This window comes from Lepidochelys kempii, chromosome 10 (genome assembly GCF_965140265.1).
Source record: "Lepidochelys kempii isolate rLepKem1 chromosome 10, rLepKem1.hap2, whole genome shotgun sequence".
Classification (NCBI taxonomy): domain Eukaryota; kingdom Metazoa; phylum Chordata; order Testudines; family Cheloniidae; genus Lepidochelys; species Lepidochelys kempii.
Genome location: NC_133265.1, coordinates 65112544 through 65134280, shown reverse-complemented (window position 1 = coordinate 65134280; position 21737 = coordinate 65112544). Strand labels below are relative to the sequence as shown.

General features: G+C 38.6%; 1 protein-coding gene across 1 annotated transcript in view; it reads left to right on the top strand.

The window, feature by feature from the left end:
- Positions 1–21737, top strand: part of CEP152 (centrosomal protein 152) — a 51498-nt gene that overhangs the window by 26311 nt on the left and 3450 nt on the right. Inside the window, exons 11-25 of the mRNA XM_073303951.1 lie at positions 1529–1620; positions 2802–2965; positions 3820–4027; positions 4939–5067; positions 5189–5319; positions 5487–5615; positions 5765–5957; positions 8379–8570; positions 9273–9557; positions 10262–10393; positions 11047–11697; positions 14865–15039; positions 18458–18637; positions 21035–21125; positions 21219–21325. Of these exons, the coding sequence (XP_073160052.1) occupies positions 1529–1620; positions 2802–2965; positions 3820–4027; positions 4939–5067; positions 5189–5319; positions 5487–5615; positions 5765–5957; positions 8379–8570; positions 9273–9557; positions 10262–10393; positions 11047–11697; positions 14865–15039; positions 18458–18637; positions 21035–21125; positions 21219–21325 (2859 nt within the window). The remainder of the gene's footprint in view (positions 1–1528; positions 1621–2801; positions 2966–3819; positions 4028–4938; positions 5068–5188; positions 5320–5486; positions 5616–5764; positions 5958–8378; positions 8571–9272; positions 9558–10261; positions 10394–11046; positions 11698–14864; positions 15040–18457; positions 18638–21034; positions 21126–21218; positions 21326–21737) is intronic.

Here is a 21737-nt window from a genome sequence, read left to right as displayed (position 1 = left end):
TTATGATGTCAGAGTTGTTTCTGAGGCTGTGGATGGCATTGTGTTCTGCATGGCTGAGGTTATGGGGCAAGTGATGCTGCTTTTCCACAATTTCAGTCCATGCACGTCGGCGGAAGCACTCTATGTAGAAGTCCAGTCTGTTGTTTCGACCTTCAGGAGGAGTCCACCCAGAATCCTTCTTTTTGTAATCTTGGTAGGAAGCTCTCTGTGGGTTAGTATGTTAACATTCAAAAACCAGTTGGAGAACACTTCAATCTCTCTGGTCACTCGATTACAGACCTAAAAGTGGCAATACTTCAACAAAAAAACTTCAAAAACAGACTCCAAGGAAAGACTGCTGAATTGGAATTAATTTGCAAACTGGATACAATTAACTTAGGCTTGAATAGAGACTGGGACTGGATGGGTCATTACACAAAGTAAAACTATTTCCCCATGTTTATCCCCCACCCCCCTCTGTTCCTCAGAGGTTCTTGTCAACTGCTGGAAATGGCCCACCTTGATTATCACTACAAAAGGTTCCCCCTTCCCCTCCTCCCCCCTCCCACTCTCCTGCTGGTAATAGCTCACCTTAAGTGATCACTCTGGTTTGAGTGTGTATGGTAACACCCATTGTTTCATGTTCTCTGTGTATATGTCTCCCTACCGTATTTTCCACTGAATGCATCCGATGAAGTGAGCTGTAGCTCACGAAAGCTTATGCTCAAATAAATTTGTTAGTCTCTAAGGTGCTACAAGTACTCCTTTTCTTTTTGCGAATACAGACTAACATGGCTGCTACTCTGAAACCTTTATTTAATTGGTTTTTTTTTTTAAGTAAAATAATATACTATTAGATACATGCCTCTCCTTTTCCTGTGGATCCCATTTTAAGAACCTACTGAAAATGAGAATTCTGATGTACGTATGTACAAGAAGCCATCTTGAGGAGATGGTAGAAAGTCCAAATGGAGGGGGAAAATCTTTTTGTTAATTCTCTATAGTAAAGCAATAAGTAATTATGAATGTAACGGGCAGTATTAAATGGAATGCAGTCGGCCAGCCAAAGAGTGATAGAATACTGTGGAATGCCCTTAAAAGTAATATGAAATTAGCAACTTTATAAAATTAGTCTTTATTTTTGAATTTTTTCGACCTCTTTTCCAAGGTAGCCTTGTTCCTGCTTTTTTTTGGTATAGTCACACAATTTGCTTTTCTTGTAACAAACCAGGAGCAAAAAGGAAACATTTGACATGTCTTATTCCTCCTCACTTTTATTTTAAAACTACCAGTTTAAAAAAACAAACAAACCAAAAAAAACCCCTGAAGAAATAAGGATTTCTGAGCCTGGAACAAGCTGCTGTTTAAACCTAAGAACTGTAATAACCTTCTTTTCCAAGTAGCCAAAAAAACTTTTTTCCATCTTTATAACTTGTATTTTAAAATAGTGGAGTTCATGAGCATAGTAAATGGAGTAAGGGCTACTGCCATAGTCAATATATATTTTTAGTAGTAATCTTCCTTACAGTAAGGTTCTCTTTCTCTACAGGCTCAATACAGGAGACAAATCAGTTACGATTACAACTGCAGCAAGCCCAGTCTGCACAGCTGATAAGCAACAACATGAACAAGACTTTGCAGGTTAATATATTTTATGAAAAAATATTTTGTTAGAAAAGGGAGGGGACATAAAGGGTAAGCATCTGCTAGGCTGAAGCACTTTATGGACATGGCCCTGGCATGGCATCCCTTTTGAAAGAATCAGTTGGTACCCCATTCCTGAAGGGAGAATGGTTCTCCAGAGTCACAGTGAATATTCCATGCCAGGCTTGCTCATTAAAACACAGGGATACATGTGTCTCAGCAGGCCAAACTTTACGTAATGTGTTTAACTAGTGTGCTAGTGGGAGAAGAATGGAAAGTACAGTATTTAAAATTCAAATCCTGTTTCGAGAGGGAGGAGAAAAATCTAATTTAATTGGATAAGTAGGGAGGGATAGCTCAGTGGTTTGAGCATTGGCCTGCTAAACCCAGGGTTGTGAGTTCAATCCTTGAGGGGGCCATTTAGGGATCTGGGGCAAAAATTGGGGATTGGTCCTGCTTTGAGCAGGGGGTTGGACTAGATGACCTCCTGAGGTCCCTTCCAACCCTGATATTCTATGATTCTATGACTATTGGAAGTATAATATGGTTCTGAAGTTTATCTTCATGAGCAAGAATTATTATCATGAGCGAAGGGGGAGAATCCCTCTACCAATTATATCTGGAAGTCCATGTTCTCATTGTAGTTCAGATATTTAACGTGTAAAATCCTGCCATCTTTGAAACTATGAATCTTCTCGCTGCTCTAGCTGCTACTGCAGCTAAACTGCACTCCCCTTTACAGAGAGATCCCCATCATGATGATGATTGGGAGAAGAAAAAGAAGAGGTAAGGACGTAAGAGTCTGAAACCATCCTTACCTGAATGCTAGCTGTAATACTAAGAACTCTGTATTTACTGGACATATAGTGAGAGTGTAAGAAATATTCCCCACTTGGTTTTTAATGTAACTTATAGTATAATAGAGAGGCTATCACATAAGTGAGTAATAACTGGTATTAGCAAAACAAACTGTGTGTTTCTAGAATTAAAGCAATGCTTGGTGGTTCAAATATGTATGGCCCATAAATACAGAAATTAGTTTAGTAACTTAAGAAATTTGTTTTACTTTTAGTGACTTATCTGGGGAAATTCTTGTTGGGCCTAAAAGGCTTGATTTCCTGGTTTGTTTTGACTTAGTTGACCTACTGTCTATAATACTACTATTTTGCCTTTTTTAGGAAGAGCTAACAGAACTAAAGGAAGAAATTGCTTTGTACGAATCTGCTGCCAAGCTTGGGGTGTTTCTGAATGACGCAAGTGGAGAACTTCATGTGGACATGACTGATTCTTATGTGGATTTGGGTATTAAAAAAATCAACTGGAAAAAAGCAAGATTTCGCAGGTATTGGGTGAATATCATTCTAGCAAATGATGCATCAGATCAGTCTACAGTAGAAGATGCAGTCTGTACAAAATTATTATATGTAGTATTTTTTAAAAAACTCAGTAAATTAGCAGCAGAGTACTTCTAACAAACGCAGAATTCTTTGGTCGTCTCAGCATATTTAATAAATTACCATAGATTATTCTAACGTGGGAAACAGCACCCACCTTCTGTTCAGTTTGAATGAAACAAGCTTACCTACAGATCTATCTTTCTAATATTGGCCTACAGAAGTGGTCTGCAGACTCTGTTGTATGAATATTAGGAGTACATGAAAATATTTGGATGATAAATCTGTACACTGAGCATAGTGTATTATTGCAGATAAAAGACAACCATTCCTTACCTGTTGAAACGCTTGGTCTTCAAGAACAGCCTACAGAAATATGTACAAATGCACTTGGACACTCAAAACGGCACTGCTTATTTACTGGTTTAAAATAATATTTTAACCAACTAATCACAATAGCTCAATTTGCGCAGGGGTGAAGCAGTTTTAGGAAATGACTTCTTAATCCTGGAAACTCAGCTACTTGTTTTCTAATCAGTTGCATAGGCAAGTTGCTGAAAGATATTTATAATAATACATTAAATGTATAATTGAAGTCCTTTCCAGGTAACATAATAACAAAGCAACATAATTTCTAGCATTGCTTGAGGTACTCGCTCATGGTGAGCGGTCTTCTTACAGTTCTTTTAACTGTTCTATTTTTGGTAGATTTAGTAAAGTGAAGGAGAGTTGCTGCTTGTTTTATTCTAAGCTATGTCTACAGGTTTTAACAAAATTGGACTGCCTATATTTTCTTTAACAGTACTGTGCAGAATAGAGATTTGGAGAAAGAATTTTCTAAAGATGAGCTCATCCTAGAGTTGAAAACTGAAATGGAACGTTTATTGGGCAGTAACAAAATGAAAAGAAATCAGATTTCTCAGTTACAAAATGATCTTAAAGACTGTCAGAGGACAACAGAAGAACTCAAGCAGCTGTTGAAAACAGATAAAACCGCAAACGAGAATGAGGTTTGTTCATTTAAATATACCACTGAGCATTTGGACTTAATAGAACAAGGCAAAAATTCACTGGATTTAAAGTAAACCAAGCAAAACCTATAAGTGATCTCTCATTTTTCTCTTGAGAAAAGCAGTTACAAGTAATTTCTTTGAACTACATTTACAACAAGTAAATGAAGCTGTTCTTAACCTTAAGGAAGGGATTACTATTTTGCAGAAATAAAATAAGTAGCATCCGAGAAATTGGAAATAACTGGCAGATGTCTTTAAACTACCACCAGAACTTGGATAGTTTGTGCTGCATTCCAGTTAAGTTTCTGGTATGAGGACTTGCTTACAAATGGTTGCAAGCTTTATTGATTGATTACTTTAAACTTCTCTTGTTCTGTTTTCTTGGAGGAAAGCAAATCACAGCCTTTAGCTGAAAACTGCAAACTGTACAAGGAAGGAGCAATCATTTGAGTCAATGTAGCATTTCTCCCATACTACCTTTTTCCCCATCTTGAATGTTAATCTTTAAAGTGGCTTTCATAAATCAGACAAACTTGTAATATGAAGAAAGACATTGCTACCCAACATATTACATGTGCAAATTGTGGCTTGAATGGTGGGGAATGATGATATACCCTGCAAAGGCCCGATGTCTCAATTAAATGGTAGTTGGTGTTCAACTCTGGTACAGGGCATTGAGCGTATACATCTTGAATGAACCCAGAAGAGCTTACAAAAAATCAAAGATTGTCATATGGGCAGAATACTTACAACCGTAGTGTCCTGTATTTTGCAGTGAAGCCATTGCCTTTACTGCTTTTTTTTGTATCAAGGAAAAATATTTGCTTAACATGTTAACTTCTAAAGCAAGTATGTCTACATGTATTTCTGAAGAGTTGTTCCAACTTAGTTTTATGTTTTCTTGATAGCCTAAAATAAGTAATATAGAAAATCTGACTGAAACCTTGTGGTCCACTCCATCTGCTTCTGATATGTATCTTCAAAAAGAGCTTCTGAGACTTAGAAAGGTGAATCAGGATTTACAACAAGAAGCTGAGGTGAGTTTGTCACATTTGCCCTAAGGAAAAAAGATTAAAGACCAGCCAAATTGTCCAAAATGTAAATTAGAATGCATTCTTTAAAATTGTCTTTTCATGATTTTGACTTTCATTTGTATAGAACTATAGTTTATGTATTCAAGAACTTAAAGCAAATGAGGAAAAATTGAAAATTGCAAACCAAGATCTGTGTAATCAAATGAGACAAATGATTCAGGACTTGGATCGGGATAAACAAGAAGCTGTTGACAGGTAACTGTTACATCTACAACTTTTACCACATGGCCTGTGTGGTCCTTTCGTACCACCTTTGTACAGAGATCGCAGCTTTAGACCTCGTTTCTTACCAAAATAAAAAAAATTTTAGCTGCTCTTGTACATAAACAGTTGAATGAAGCTTTAACTTTTCTCCATCCTAGGTGTGAAAGAACCTATCAGCAACACCATGAAGATACAAAAGCCCAGCTTCGGGAAGACTTCATGGAGAGGCTTGCTGCAGAAAAAGAACAACTCATTCAGGCTTATGAAGAGACCATCTCGCGGTTAAAGTAAGATCTTATCAATTTTGACATCCTTCATTAGACTGAGGGTCTACTGTGAAGTGGCCCTTTTCAGTCACACTTGAAATAATTTCCTTTTTAAATTGTGATCGTGTTTGTGAATTTAAAGAATAACAATTTAAAATTACTTATGTAAGGGCTGACATGGATGAGCTGAACAAGGAGATGACGGCAGTGAAGGAATGTTATATAGCAGTCTGTGGAGAGAAAGACACACTGGAAACCACGTTGAGGAAGAAACTTGAACAAGAGCAGCAGTCAAAGGAAGAGAAGGTACAAGAGAAAATATCCTTGATTAACACTGGAGAATGCTTTGTATCTAAACTAAAGGTATGGGAAAGGTATTGAATTTCATTACTTTTCCTTTTGGTTGACGCATTACATCGGGAGTGAAGGGCTGAGTTCCACTTATAGAATCATAGAATATCAGGGTTGGAAGGAACCTCAGGAGGTCATCTAGTCCAACCCCCTGCTCAAAGCAGGACCGATCCCCAATTAAATCATCCCAGCCAGGACTTTGTCAAGCCTGACCTTAAAAACTTCTAAGGAAGAAGATTTCACCACCTCCGTAGGTAACGCATTCCAGTGTTTCACCACCCTCCTAGTGAAAAAGTTTTTCCTAATATCCAACCTAAATCTCCCCCACTGCAACTTGAGACCATTACTCCTTGTTCCGTCATTTGCTACCACTGAGAACAGTCTAGAGCATCCATTTGGAACCCCCTTCTGGTTTTTGTCCATGGGTCAGGGTATAAATCTAAGTCTATGTACAAACTTTGAGCTATAGCAGAATACCTGCTGTCAATGGGAAGTTGCCACAGAGAGAAATGATAGAATATAGCCTTTATATAGTACCTAAACGTAAGTTATTCTTATTTGTGTGCTCATACCTTATTGTCACATTTAAAATTGTTCCATGGAAAAGTTATGCTCCCCTTTAGGACCACTGCTATTTCTGGCCTTTATTTCCTTTTCCTTCACATCCTCCTGTCTGTTTATCTCCCTGATCTTTCTTTGCATCTACGTTCTGTTCTGCATTTCTCTCCATGCAACAGTTTCCAAGTCCAACCTGCTTGTGGGCTTTGCTTATACCCCTTTCCCATTCCATCTGCTAAAAGGATCAGTAGTTAAATAGTTAATGCTGACATGGAATTGCCTTGGTTAGACTTTAAAGTTGATGTTTCAGAAAGACTACAGGGGAGTTCACACTTTTTGAGTCCTTGTTCTGAAGCTGTCTGCACACTTCCCCATGTAGGCTTATACTAGGGTGACCAGACAGCAAATGTGAAAAATCGGGACAGGGTCGGGGGGTAATAGGAGCCTATATAAGAAAGAGACCCAAAAATCAGGACTGTCCCTATAAAATCGGAACATCTGGTCACCCTAGCTTATACTCAAGGCTTGTCTGCACTACAGAGCCTTTACAGTATAGCTATGCCAGCATAGCTTCATAGTGGAGCAGCACTGTAAATGAACAGAAGGAGTTCTGCTGGCATGTCTACACCACCTCACTGAATGACATTAGCTATGCCAACAGAAGCACTCATATGTTGGCATAGTTGTGTCTACACAGGGGTTTTTGCCAGCATAGGGGTGAACTAATTTAAATCTAGGTGATTTAAATCACCAAATGGAAAGCTTCAGTTTAAATCATTGATTTTAATCAACTTTTCCATTTGTACTTCAGTTATTTGCTAAAGAAAGGTGCATTTTCATTGGTTGATATAACCATTAAAACATGTTGATTTACAGCTGAATAGAGTCCTTACGCTCTATTTGATACATATTTTTTGCTATACAGGAGGGTACGCTATAACTATATACAGTTATTTAAGCAATTGTGTAGCTTAATATAGCTAATGGAAATTCACTTCTGTTGACCTGAGGTTTTTCATCAATATGAATTTAGTTCCTTTGTGTTTGAGGTGCACATGAAGAGGAAAGTAATTTGTGTTGGGTTTCTTTTTGTTTTTTGTTTAAACTGTTTTACTGTGCATTATGGTGGTTTGTCTTGTAGGTGCGCAACTATATCAAAAATTTAACGAATGTAGCTATCAAAAAATGCTGTGTTCACTAGCTGATAGCACACATGAAAAGGTCCATGATCAGTGTAGCTTTCTCTCTTCCTCCTCATAGCTGTCTTATGAAAAACGTAGTGGATGGTTAGAATTGTGATGTCAGATGTAGCTCCTCCCACTACCTGCTCATTTGCATACATCAGTCCTATTTAACATTGTTATGATCTGAAAAGGGACTCTGTACAAGTTGATTCTGTGTCAGACTTGTTCAGCGTACAGACTAGAGTTACTTTTTTAACTGCGTACACTGCAGGCTCCATCTGGGATCTGAAAAGTGTTTTCTCTTTCTCATCTATGACAGTGAATTAAAGCTACCCACTTTTTTTATTCATGAGGTAGAATACAATCTATTTTTCTGTAGGTGTATTAACTCTGAAGGAGCTATTGATGTGTAAACTGTCTTCTTTAGCAAAGCAGCATAAATGGATGCAACTCAAAACACACTGGGAACAGATATGTTGACTCAGAAAAGTCACTTTTACAATGGTCACTTATGACAATCACACTTTATCTCAAAATATTAATCAAGAAAATCTATCATCAAGAGGTCAATGATAAAGTGCACAGACTTTATAGTCTTAATCAGGTCTCTTTTCGCATTCCAATCTCTTCTTTCTGGTGTATGTTACTATTGGCTAAAGTTTGTTCAGTTGTATGCTTGAATTTTTCCTAGTTCAAGAAACAGTTATTAGAAGAAAAAGAAGAATCTCTTAACCATCTGAGGACTGAACTAGAAGAAAAGCACAGGAATTCTATTATAACAGCAAAAAGCCAATGGGTGAAAGAAAAAGAAGTCAATATTAAGCAGCAAGTGGAAAATGAAGTGGCATTAGCCAAAGTCCAGTGGGAGAAGGAACAGAAAGAGGTGTGGGGCTTGTACTAATAGACACAAAGAAGTTCATAAACTTCTATTAATGGACACTTGGGGCAGATCCTCAGCTGTCATCGCTCAATTTAAAGTCAGTGGAACTACAGTAGCTTAAACCATTTGAGGATCTGCCCCTTTAAGCCTAATTGTGAGAAGTACTGAGTTGCTGAAATAGTCGGAGTTGCAGATACTCAGTATATCTTGATCAGGCTTTAATTTAAAATTAACATGTAAAATTCACAATAACTGCACCCATAAGCACATCTAAATATTTCACTTGAATTCTGGAATGGGTGATTCAACATTTCTACTTGCCGTTTGTTTTAATAGCAATGTAAACTTATTTGTACATCTTCTATCACCTTCTCTAAAACTGTGGCACAGGAACACAAAAGCACTCTGCCTTTGTCACCAGTCACATGCTCCTAAGTATTGTGATTTGTTACATTTACCTTGAGCGCTCTAATGAGACCTGGTAAAAAGTGTCTGAAGAAGCTTAAATTCCACTAACCTTCAGAAATGGAGGTAGTCTTGTCTCTACAGAAACAACTTTCTTATGTCCTCTGAGCATGGGTGTTGCTCTCTTTTCGCAGGGAAGGGTGTGCACATCAACTAAGACTACATATTTGACCAGTAGTAATTCTAGTTTTTAGGAATTTCAGCGATATTTTTTTCTTCTAAAAAAATACTCTTCTATAGATCAAAGAACAAGCTATCCAGAAAATAGAAAGAGAGTGGCAAGGCAGACTGGATCAAACTCTAGAAGAAACTAAGAAAACTTTAGTTGAACTCCAACATTGTGGCAGCCAAACTGACCAAGTAACCGAAACCGATGAATCATCAAGTAAGGAGATTGCAATGATTGAGGAGCAAAAATTGCAGCTGGAGGAGGCACTGAAAGTAAAGGAGAAGGCTGTTAGCGAGGCCTTGAAAGAACCTGACACAGAACTGGAGAGGAAACATCATGAAAATATTGCCAATCAGGTAATATATACAGTTCACCCTGTTTATTGTTTTACAGCATTCAAACATATGCAAAGTGGGTGCTACCAAATCAGAATGGTAATGTTTTATGGTTGCTTGTTGCTTGCTCTCAGTAAATGACAACATAGGGTGCAAAGCCGTAGAGAATCTGACCCTAATATGTTTTAAGCAGAGGAAATTATTACAAAGCAGGTTTAATCGTACTATACCTGAGTAATTCGAATTCCTGTATTTGTTAGCCTCAAAAATTCTAAAAAATATTAATCTTCTCTGCTTGATGTTATAGAAGTTGGGACTTGGAAAATGTTATCAACAAAAAACTATGAAGGATCTAATAGGCCAGTGGTTCTGTAGCTATGCTAACTTTAACGTGTTTTATAAACTCTTATATTGATTCATTCTATTGAGTTATGTTACAGAGTTCCTGAACTTTTGAGCAAAATCACTTGTATTTATTTATATATTTTTAGTTAACTAGTTTAAAATACAATTAATGCTGCTTAATTCCCCCTTTTTTTGGTAAAGGAATCTCAAGCTATAATGTAGTGGGATTTACTGTTTAAAAACAAAAAGATGTTGTAACCCTGGTACTCTACACTCTCTCAACATTGGCAATTCAAATAGAAATTTGGTTTTGTCTTGTATTAATGTACTACTTCACAATGATTAAAATGACCTCTTCTTTCTCCATTCCTCTTTTGAAGGTAGAAACAGCTTTGACCAAAGCTCATGCCAGGTGGCTGAAAGAATTAACAGAACTTGAAGAGTACAAAGCAAATCTAAAGGCAGAACGAGAAAAATGGGAGAAAGAATATGAAATCAGTGCAGCAAAACAGGTAACAGAGGATACTTGTTAGGATGCTTGGTAGTTCACAAGCTTATTTTATATAATTTGAAAAAAAAAAACTTAATTCAAAACAACTCAATTTTCCAGCAAAAAAAAAAAAAATTGAGTCCTGATTCAGCAAAGCCTATGCTTAAGTGCTGTGCTAAACTAAGGTCTTAGGGAAGTAAATTACTCTGTTTAAAATTGTGGGTAGATTTCTCCATTAATAGAAATAAGCAGAATTTGAATGATGAAACCAATTTCTGGAAGCCGGAGCCAAATAGTTTGTTACTGAAATCCATAATAGGATATCTAGACTGACTTACAAAACTCTTCTGAGTGCAATGGAGAAACACCTGTAATTGTTCTTTCTAAAACAACTCCATTAAGGTTTCATTTTAATTGGAGGGTTTTTTTCTGTTGTTTTCCTTAGACTTCTGCAAGATGTTTAATATATACTAAAGCTGGATATCACATTGATTAGGTAGGAGGGATACTGTATATATATTTACTGAGCAATACAGTACAGTGTGTGCATCAATATTTTCAATCAGTATTCATCTGTTTGTTAAAGTTTATGCAGTTATAACCAAACATACCTAACATGAAAGTCCTTAAGGGTTTGCTGACAGACTGTTTTAAAATATATTTTGCATTCTTTAGCTGTCGCTAGTTCTTTCAGCAGCTGAAGAGAAATGGAAGAAACAACTTGAGAACACAGAGAAGTCTGGAGCCAGAACCAAAGAGCTTGAAGAGAAGATCCTTTCCCTTAGAAGGGAACTGGAACTAAAGAAAGAAGAAATCCCTGCAACTGTTAAAGCAGAGCTAGCGCAGGCTCGTACTCAGTGGAACAAAGAAAAGCAAGAAGAAATCCTCCGGCTACAGGAACAAAATGAGCGAGACTACCGTTCATTCTTAGATGACCACAGAAATAAAATAAATGAGGTGCTTGTAACAGCCAAGGAAGATCTTGTGAAGCAAAAAAATGAATTGCTGATTCAGAAAGAGGCAGAACTTAAGATGTGTCTGGACCAAAAGCAACGAGAATGGGCAGCTCAGGAAACAAAGAGGCTCCAAGAGGAAATTCACCAATATGAGGAGAAGATTCTAATTGAACTTGAGTTCCTGTTAGGAGAAATCCATGAAGAACTAGTCAAGAACAGAAATAATGAGCATACTTGGCAGAATACATGTTCCAGTAGTGCCCTTCAGTTAAATCACCAATACAAGGAAAAGCTAAAGGCTTCCCTACAGAAGGCTTATAGAGGCACAGTGCACACAATTCTAGAAAAAGCCAGGCAAGAATGGAGAGAGGTAACGGTTCTATAAATTAAAAATATAACTTTGCCAACCATGAGAAGGGACTTGTCTGATAACTGTCATAGGACTTTGCCTGTCTCCCAAGAAATTATATATGATATTGTGGATCAAAAAAGTAAAATGATTGAGTTTCTTACGAATCTATTCCTAAATCTTTAGAAGAGAGATGGAAGAGTCCCTCTTAAATAAGTTAATAAAGATGACTACAGGTATAGCTTTGGTGACATTTTAAATATTTAAGCCAGACAAATTCAAATTAGAAATAAGCACATATTTTTAACAGAGTGTGATTAGCTATTGGAACAAACTCCCAAGGGAAGTGGTGGAATCTCCACCTCTTGATGCCTTGCTATCAAGATAGACTGGACTCCCTTCTGGAAGATATACCTTAGTGAAACACAAGTTATTCAACTCAGTATAAGGGTAATTCGGTGAAATTTTGTAGCCTGCATTATCAGGAGGTCAGACTGGCCGTCTGATCTTAACTCAAGAAATTCATTCATAGATTAAGTTGGTTTAGAATGGTTACCTGGAGGAATTCCAAAAATTGTCTTCCAAAGTCAAATAAATGGATTCTGTGTTCTACAGTATCAAATATCCCCTTTAACAGCAGTTTGCATATTTTACAGACTGTCAAACTCTTATGCATTATATCCTATAAACTGCTGATATAGGCTTGGTGTAATCTTTTGATTAGAAGTTTAAAAGAATGAACCCAGAAAACTGCCACCTACCCTAACTGTATACAAAAGGTATACTGGAAGCACATGTTGTTGATTTCACCCAAAACACTTCAAACCACAAAGCACAATACTTATTCTTGCTCTCTTGTTCTAACATATAGTATGAGGAAGGCTATGTTTTAGTCACAGGTATTTTTAGTAAAAGTCATGGCCAGGTCACAGGCAGTAAACAAAAATTCATGGCCCGTGACCTGTCCATGACTTGTACTGTATACCCCTGACTAAATCTTGGGTGCTCTGGGGCAGGGAGCAGCCAGAGACTGATAGCGGAGCTGGGTCATGGGGGGCCCACAGGTCATGGAGGTCCTGGAGAATCTTTGACTTCCGAGACCTCCGTGACAGACTCGCAGCCTTAAGTATGACGATTGCAACATAATACAAAGAAAATAAACAGTAAATAACTGCAGCTGGATTGGGCTGTCAACCAGAAGATTAAATGGCCAGATAACACTGCATTCACACAGACAACAGCTTCTTGTCCTGATTCTGGTCTCACATCATTGTAAACCTGGAATAATTCCACTGACTTCAGTGGAATTATACTGGTGTAAAACTACTATGAGAGGTATTGGATGCAATGTCTAATTCTTCCACAAAACCAGTTTATCATCTTGATGTTACTGAATTCCATCCATTTGACATCTACACTGTTAATTTGAACATCTCATCGTTGCTAAGAGTCCTGGTTTGTCATGTTTGTGCTGATTGCAATGTTTCATCAAGAAATTTATCCTGGAATACAGTCTTACATATCAGATATGACTATTGCCAAATGGACAAACCAGGCTGATTAGTCAGTAGCCAGTAATTCTCCTATTTTTCTGATCTATATTGGGTGTGCCAAAGGGACGAATCCTGCAAGTTTGTTTGTAGTAATGACACCTGTGTAACACTTCTACTTCTGTTAGCTTTGTTGAGACCTTAACCCAGTGCATTTATCTCCCATTTCTGCTTCTTGCTCAGATATTTAAAAATTAGAGAAGGCAATTTTAAATCAGTCATACAAAGAACCTACTACAGGCTTGAAAAATTGTTGAAAATGTACTGTCACCGATTTAAAATAGTCTTGCTTGACTTTACCAGGATAGGAAAAAATTCTTGTCTTGCCTGTCTCCACCCTGATCATCTTACCCTCTCCTCTAAAAGGGAATAGGCAGAATTTACACGGCTCACACAAAACCAGAAGTAGAACTCTCAATACTCTATCAATCTTCCTTTTTATTTGTTTTTCTATTCTTTATTTGGAAAACGCCTCTCCTGCATTGCCCATCATAGCTGTCACTTTTGATTACGGGGAACAGACCAATGGAACTTCCATAACCATCCAACATTATGTAGACTACCTCATTCATCAGTTGGGGAATCATCTAAGAACATGGCAAAAGCACATAACATCTTGCCATTTATCTTATCCCTTCAAGAAAAGGAATGTGAGTAAGGAAGTACTTGTCATAAGACTGCTACTAGTATGTGGTGGGGAAACCAATTTCTGCTTAAAGCTCACCCCATTCTCAATCAAATGAATAATCTGTAAATTTAATTTTTTTTTTTGACGTAGCCATAAAATATTCTCACTGATAAAGCTCCTGATTCTATACATTTACTTATGCCTGGTACATCTGGCCTAAACAATGAATCTCATTTCGAACAGGACTATGTTAACATGTGCTAGGTATCTTTTAGTTCAAGCTAGCGAGTTCTGTGGGGGGCAGTTACAGTGCAACAGTTTAGTGGATGCGTCACATCCCTACAGTCCGCACTGCAGGGCCATGTAGACAAGCCTTGAGAGGCAAAAGCCTTGGTGAAAGCCCTTGGCAAATAATCAACATTATTAATATTCAATTAAACTTATAAACTACTGATTATTTGAACCACTTAACTATCCAATGAGTTCCTTGGGATTCCTTAGTAATTTCTTCTATTACATTTGCCACAACTACAAACAAGAAAGTGAAATTATCTTTTTCTGCCCTTCCACTATCCCTAGTCAAGCAGAAACTTTATAAATAGGATCCAGTTCCTTTCTATTGGACACATCCTTGAATAGTTTCAGCTTGTTTTAGGCTCTGCTTATTTCTGCCTTATTCAGAAACTAATTGAAGCGTACCAAAAATACCATCAGGATGACCAAGTACTAATAAAGTTGCAGCTATGAATAAGAGAACACTGTGGTAAACTGGTGGTAGAGTAGCCTTTCTCCTTCTACCTTGAATGTGCAGTTTTAGAACTACAATAAAAGTTTCCCCATCTTGATAGGGCTCTAGAATAAAATTATTCAAAGCTAATGGAGGCATTGTGGGATGAGCCATTTGTATTTGCTTCCCAGACTGTTTCTGGGTGTGGCTATTTCTAAGTATCCGTGAACATTATGTTTTATACCACTTACTGAGTAGTCCTAATATCTGGTTTCAATTACAGAAACATGAAGAACTAGCCTTCAGTTTAAAAGAAACAGAGCACTCTTGCAAGCAAAACGGTGAAGGAGAAACTGGGGACCAGGCAAGACCACCTATGTATGATGTTGGACTCCAAGTAGAAATACAAAGAATATTAAGAAGGCAGCCACCTTTGCAAGACACTGAAATGGATAATGGTATTCTTGATTTCGCTTTTCAGTTAAATCTTGTAAATTGCATTGTGCAGCATATAAAATGTATTTTTCGCTAGTATCAGTCTTCTGTAATAACACTTGTCACTTGTAGCTAGACTCACAAAGGAGCATAGGTGTCATGATGCTGAGTGTCACCACGCCTAAATTTTAGGATCCTAGAAAATTACTGGGATCTACAAAACCTGGATGAGGTGCCTAGACCCATTATACAATGAATGGGGAGAGGTAGGCACCTCAGAATGGGATTCACAAAAAGCCAGCATGATAGATAGCTCCTCGCCTAAACTAGCCAATGGGAGATGCCAAACTGACAGGGTGTGTGCTATGCCCAGCACCTCTCCTGGGGATAGCTGGCTAAGTCCAGGCTGCAGGGAGGTACCTCCCCCTGCTTGGGAATCTCTGCTGCAAATAAACCCTTGGTGTTAAGCTCCTATGACATTTTAGCAAGAAGCTGGGGGCGGGGGATGGAAAGAGAAGTAGAGTAGCTCCTTGATAACGTTTAGCCCAGTGGTTAGGATACTCACCTTGGATTTGGGAGGCCTTGGTTCAAGTCTTCCCTCCACCAATCAGGTGGGTGCCCTAACCACCGGGTTATGGGATATTCTGATTGGGGTTTGTAACCTTTTGTAACCTTTATGTTGAAATGTTTCCAATTAATATAAAGTTGTTTAAAAACATAAGGGTACAATAAAACCCAGCTTTGTTTTCAGGTTCGAGCCTCTAGGTCGGTTACAGAAAATTAATTTAGTAGAGGACCTCTAGGTGACACTTTGGTCAAATCAAATTTTATTTAAAAGAAAAATGATTAGTTAGTCCTGGAACCTAATGGTACTCTTTTTTAATGTTTAATTGGAGCTCTCCTCATTTTTAACAAAACTACTCCTTTTATAATCTGTTATAATACTAATTAACATTTAGTCTAATCATTACTATAGTCATGTTTCCACGCCTCCTTATTGATTCTTTACATTACACATTTAAATTAACATCTACAGAAATGTCCTTCACACACTAACAATATAGATAGCGTTTTAATAAAACATTCACAATTTTTTGAAACATTTTATTAAAAACCTTGCTAAAACCAGCTAACCAAAATATAGCCACAGCATAATCTTAGGTCACGTCTTTGCTTATGGTAATTTCCCCATCTTATTGTCTCCAACTTATTTCTAACTTTCTCACATTAGCAACATCAATTTCCCAGTCTCCTCTATGCTTAGACCAGTTTAGGCCAAAACCTAATTTCTATTTAACATAGGCTACAGACTCCCTCAGTTTCTGTTGTTGAAGCAGTCCCAGTTTGGATAAATAATTAGCTATTGGGCCAGAGAGAGACAGCAAGCATGAGAGACTGACTCTATGGCCTGGTGATGCAAGCAGTCACCCAGGAGACCCAGGATCTAGTCCCTCTGCTCCACTGACTTTTCAAAAATTCTTTATCTACAATGGAACAGCTTCAATAGGAGAGACTGAGGGAGCCGCAGATTAGAATATCCCATAACCTAATGGTTAGGGTAGTCACCGGAGAGGTGGCAGATCCCTGTTCAAATACCTTCTCCTTCTCAGGTGGAACCAGGGCACTCTCCAGTCCCAGGTGAGAACTTTTAGCCCTGTGGCTAGGGTAACAAGGGATGTTCTCCTTCTCCTCCCCAGCTGCTTTGTTTAAACTCACTAATGGGTGCCTAATCCAGTAGGCAAAGTCTGAACATTCCTACTGGCTCAGGCGAGTTAGGCGAATGAAAAACTATCTTCCCCTGGTTTGTGGCTCGCCCTGGGGCTCGCGTCTGGATGCCTGGTGTGGAGCTGCAGTGCGTATGCTCAGAGACAGAAATATAGCCACCTAGGGAAGTTTTACTGCAAAAATTTAAAGGCTGAATGAGTTTAGGCACCTATGGGGTTTGGCGGCAACCTGTGTGTGAGGTTTGTGAATTCCAGGGGAGCCTGATTCTGGGACTTAGACGACTACTGCCATTTTGGATGCCTAAGTCCTTTTGTGAATCTAGCCCTTGATGACTTATGAAATCAAAGGGAAAACACTCTGCTATAATTAGTGAATATATGGACGATGTAGCACACTTAATATGTACCTTGATTTTTTTTTCCATTTTAAACTAAAAGTGTCTCAGTACTGCATAAACTTCTATTTCATTAGAAACAGAAAAGCTGCAGTGACCGTATGGCACCTAGTCGCTAGTTTACTGATCCAGTGACATAATTTAAGTGTTTATTTTTAATAAAATGTTGTATGTCTTCTGGTTTTAAAGCCAGTCTTCAGCATGTGAGCAAATAAGTGCCATCTTTTGGCTCTGAATCTGAATAATAAGTCAAAGGGGGCAGACAAAAGAACTTCCATGTTTTGCATCTAAGTCCCTGTAGGGTAGGTTGAATAGGACTGTGTTTGTACATGATACTTCCTAAACCAAAATCTCTGACTTCAGGTATGGATAGTGCAAAAACAAATGCTTTGGAGGTCAAACTATAGCGGTATGAGTCAAGGAATTCCACGTTTGTGTTAAATATATTTTGTCATGCTGGGTGAATCCTGATTTGTGAGATTAAAGTTCAGATTTTTTTTTAAAATCGTGGAATTAGTGCTCTAGAATAATCTGACTTTATAGTATTTTAAATTAAACAGAAATGCTGTAGCTTGCTCCCAGAGGTCTTGTATACAGTGTGGCAGGGTCAGGGCCTGTGCAGCTGGAGAGAAACATTACAGGAGGCCCTCAGGTTATGCACAAAGCCCTCTCTGGGGTTTCATGTTTGCTTTTAGAGTTCTTATGCTACCAAAGAAACATAAAGCAACAAAACGCATGAGAGTCTCTGGCCCTATGCCCATAGTGCGGCTTAAATTCCTTCACCACCAAAATAACAAACCATCTATTAAATACACATAGTATAACCAGTGCAGCTCTTCTGCTTCTGGAGCTCCCTCTCCTGGCTGTAGAAAGCAGCCCTTTTTCCTCTCCGGGAAGTAGCCCAGCCTGTTTTTAAGTTTCTTAACCTAACTAGTCTCAGCTGCATCTGATCCTTTCCAGCTGGGAGTGCCTCCCTGAGATGCTCCAAGAGCTCTGCTAGAATTTAGTTTAAAAAAAAAATACAGTCCCCAAATCCACACCACTGTCTGCATCAGTGGGACCTCCCTTTACACTCATGGCACTGCTGGGATGGGTACGTTGTGGCTGCAGTGTGCAAAAAGACGTAAAGTTTATAGACCCTGTGACAAATACTACATGTGGATTGTGTCTGTAGCCTCTTATGAGAGTTTTAGTTGGATAAATAGTGTACACTTTCCTAGGGTGTAAAGGAATATCTAATTAAAACCCTAGAAATAATATGCTTTATTTTGGTTCTCTTGATTCTATGGCTGATGTGTAACCTGTAGTAATTATTATTGCAGATCAGAAATGTAAGAAAAGGAACCTTTGGTCTCACGAAGATTTTTGCTGTGACCACTGTTGCCAACAGCTTGAAACAAAGGAGAGAGAATGCCAGGATCTAAAAAGAAAGCTGGAGAAAGCCTGCAGGCACCTCCAGCTTGCAGTAAGGGAACACAAAGCTAAAGTAGAGCAAATCCAAGGTGAGTATCTCTCCTCACCTACATAGAATTCTGAATGGTTTCATTTCATGCTGGTTGTATGAATCTGTCCTTCATCTTTTGAGCTGTAGAGTGCAGCTGCTGTATTGGTGCATATCTAAATAACTCTCAGCCCTAATAAATTCCCTTTCTAATAGTAATCCTTCATCACAGCACTTTCTTCTGAACCTTTATATCCTAGCACAGAGATCAGCGTTTCGATGCATTCTTTGGTCTCTGAACGGAACTGTTCTAGGAAAAGTAACTGACAACGGATGTTCTTCGGGCAATTGTCCACATGGATCCCACTATAAGCGTGTATGCCCTGTGTGCACGAGCCTATAACCTTTTAGCAGCAGTGTCCACTGCAGCTGCATGTGTGCTCTGCAGGGTAGAAAGAGCTGAGCCATCACAACTGCCACACAATTCCTTCTCACAGCCTGCAGTAGCGAGTCAGACCCCACTATTCTCCTCCTTTGCTGTAGTCCTTAGGTTGTTTTAGAGTTAATAGCTTAGTTTTAGTCTTAGTGTAGTTTTAATAAGCTTTAAAGAGCCAGTGACTTAAATAATAATAAAGGGGTGGGGAAATCCACACAACTTTTTCCCTTTCTTTTTAGAAGCTAACCTTGCTACCGAGGAGTAGGTCCAAATGGCAGAGCACCGGCTTTAGAATCTTCCCTGCTTTAGAAACAGTTATGCCTGCCCAAGATGCACATACAAAATATCTGCTTTGTTTAGGGGAGTCTCTTGCCCCTAGCAACTGTGCTATTCAGAACTCTCTTTCTAAGTGCACACAAACCGCTCCTGATGCTCAAGGTAGGAAGGAGCAAAAATCTCTGGATGGAGCTTGGATCAGTTGCCTTCTCTAAAAGTCATCACCCCTCTGGCTTACCTAAACCAGCACCTTTGAAAATTGCATTGGCACATGAAACTTCAAAGACTGTAGGATCATGTTTTTCTGCTGTGCACTTTGTCCTTTATCTTTGGTGACAGATATTGTTTCCTGAGCACCATTGGCATCGGTGCCATATACTTCAGGTTCATTTGGTACCTCATCCTGATAAGACTTCTGCTGAGACTCCTCCACTGGTACCATCAGTCATGATACCATCAATATTGCTACTGCTTGCTATGTCCTCCAAGGCTACTTTCACGTCTCCTGCACATCCTACCATCACTCTGGAACTGGAGTCCCCTTTGCTTGATGTGTCTCTTTATCTCTGGTACCTAAGTCTCTGCTGGTACTAGAACTCAGGGTGCCAAAGATGGACCAATGAGAGATGCTCTAATGGAATAAAACTGAAATGAAGATGAAACTCAAAGATATTAGTCCATTGTGGCAGCTTCTAGATCAGATGCTCAGCTTGACATCATTGTCGTACAGTTATGATTTAGGCAGAACTTCTATACCCTCCTTTATACCCTTCTTGTAAGGAGTTTGAGGTTGTACAAGGTGCATGCACATCCCCCATGGACGCTGCTAGCTAAAAGATCAGGGCTCACGGCCGCACTTACAGTGGAATCCCTATGGACAACAGCATCTCTAAACTCCAGTTGCTGTAAGATAAGTAAACTGTTTTTCAACATGCTTCACTTGACCCTTCCTTCCCACCTGGTGTCAGAGTTGTCACCTTAACACCTTTTTATAGAAAAGCATGCTAGATGTTTGTCACTATGAATATTTATACTCAGTCCTGTCTACCCCAGTAAGACAACCACTTCCATCACTTACTGCAAGAGGCATGCCCATTCACCGCATACCTTACTCACAGAGCCAGTGATTCCTGTGTATATAGCTTGTGCCATTGCAGACTTTATGGGCCTGGCCCAATGAAATATTTAACTGCACAAGCCAATGTGCACTGATTGAGTCAGAGGTCAAGATTAGGATCTGTGGACCACCAATACATTCAGTGTGCAAATTCTGACAGTGTTTAAATGACTTTGAGTATACAGTCAGATTAGACATACATAGCGAATCCCATCTTCCTTTAGCATGTCAGCTGGTGGTTGTTAAAAATACCATGATGCATGTGTGAAGTGTAAAATATGTGAAATGTTCTCTTTCTCCCATCCCAAAGAAGTCTCCCTATACTCCACTATAAATAACCTTTCTTCCTCCCCAACTTTTTCCTTGCTAAGAGTAAAAATTACTTACAAAAATCTTCTAAACCACCACTGAGTCCGTCATACTGCTTTGATATTCAAACTTCAAATGACCTGTGGTCTAGTTAGTTCCTAATGATGATGTCATTTTGATGGGATGGCATGGCATGGCATGTTGTAGCTGCCTTTGAAACCCTGACCTCTTATCACAGAGGCAGTAATTTTACATAACCTATGAAGATGTTTAAATGGATTAAAAACATACAGATCAATTATCTGTCTTGGTTTTTGTAGAAAACGAGAGAGTTCTAGAGGCTCTAATGGAAGAAAACTGTGAGATGAAGATGAAACTCAATGATCTGAAAACATGCAACGCACCACCCAGGTATTTTTAGAAAGCCTGAACAAACTGGCTTCCATAGAAGTCATCCTACCTGTCTTGTAGTTCTAAAGTACTGCATGTTTTGTGTGCTTTCAGGTCATTGTCAGAGGGGGCTATTTCAAAATCTTGTACCTCCTGTGATGGTGTAAAAGGCTTGGAAGAAATGCGCTCACAGTATATTAAAGCTGTGGGCAAAATTAAGGGTAAGTGCTAATGAGCGTAAGTTCACATACACAAATGCAAATCACACTCTCCTCATCAGCCAGTTTATGCAAGAATCCAAACCAGTGTCAGATTTCTGACAGTCTGCTGAGGAGTGAAATTTGCTGCCTAGTGAAATATTTCATTGGAGTTATTTGCTCCTTTTCACCTTTCCCTTCCTAAATAACACGTGTGTGTATGTGTATATGAAAGACATCTGTGTTCTCTTCTTGCACTCAAGTGTCTCTTAAGATCTCACATTCATACCTCACATTGTGTGCTCTCCTGGTAGATATTAGTTTCCTTAATTCAACTTCTTGCATTCTTTCTATTATCATTTAATCCTTTAAAAACTCATTGCAACAAGTATGGGCCTGATTCTGCCAGCCTTACTTACTTTGTAGTACATGATTA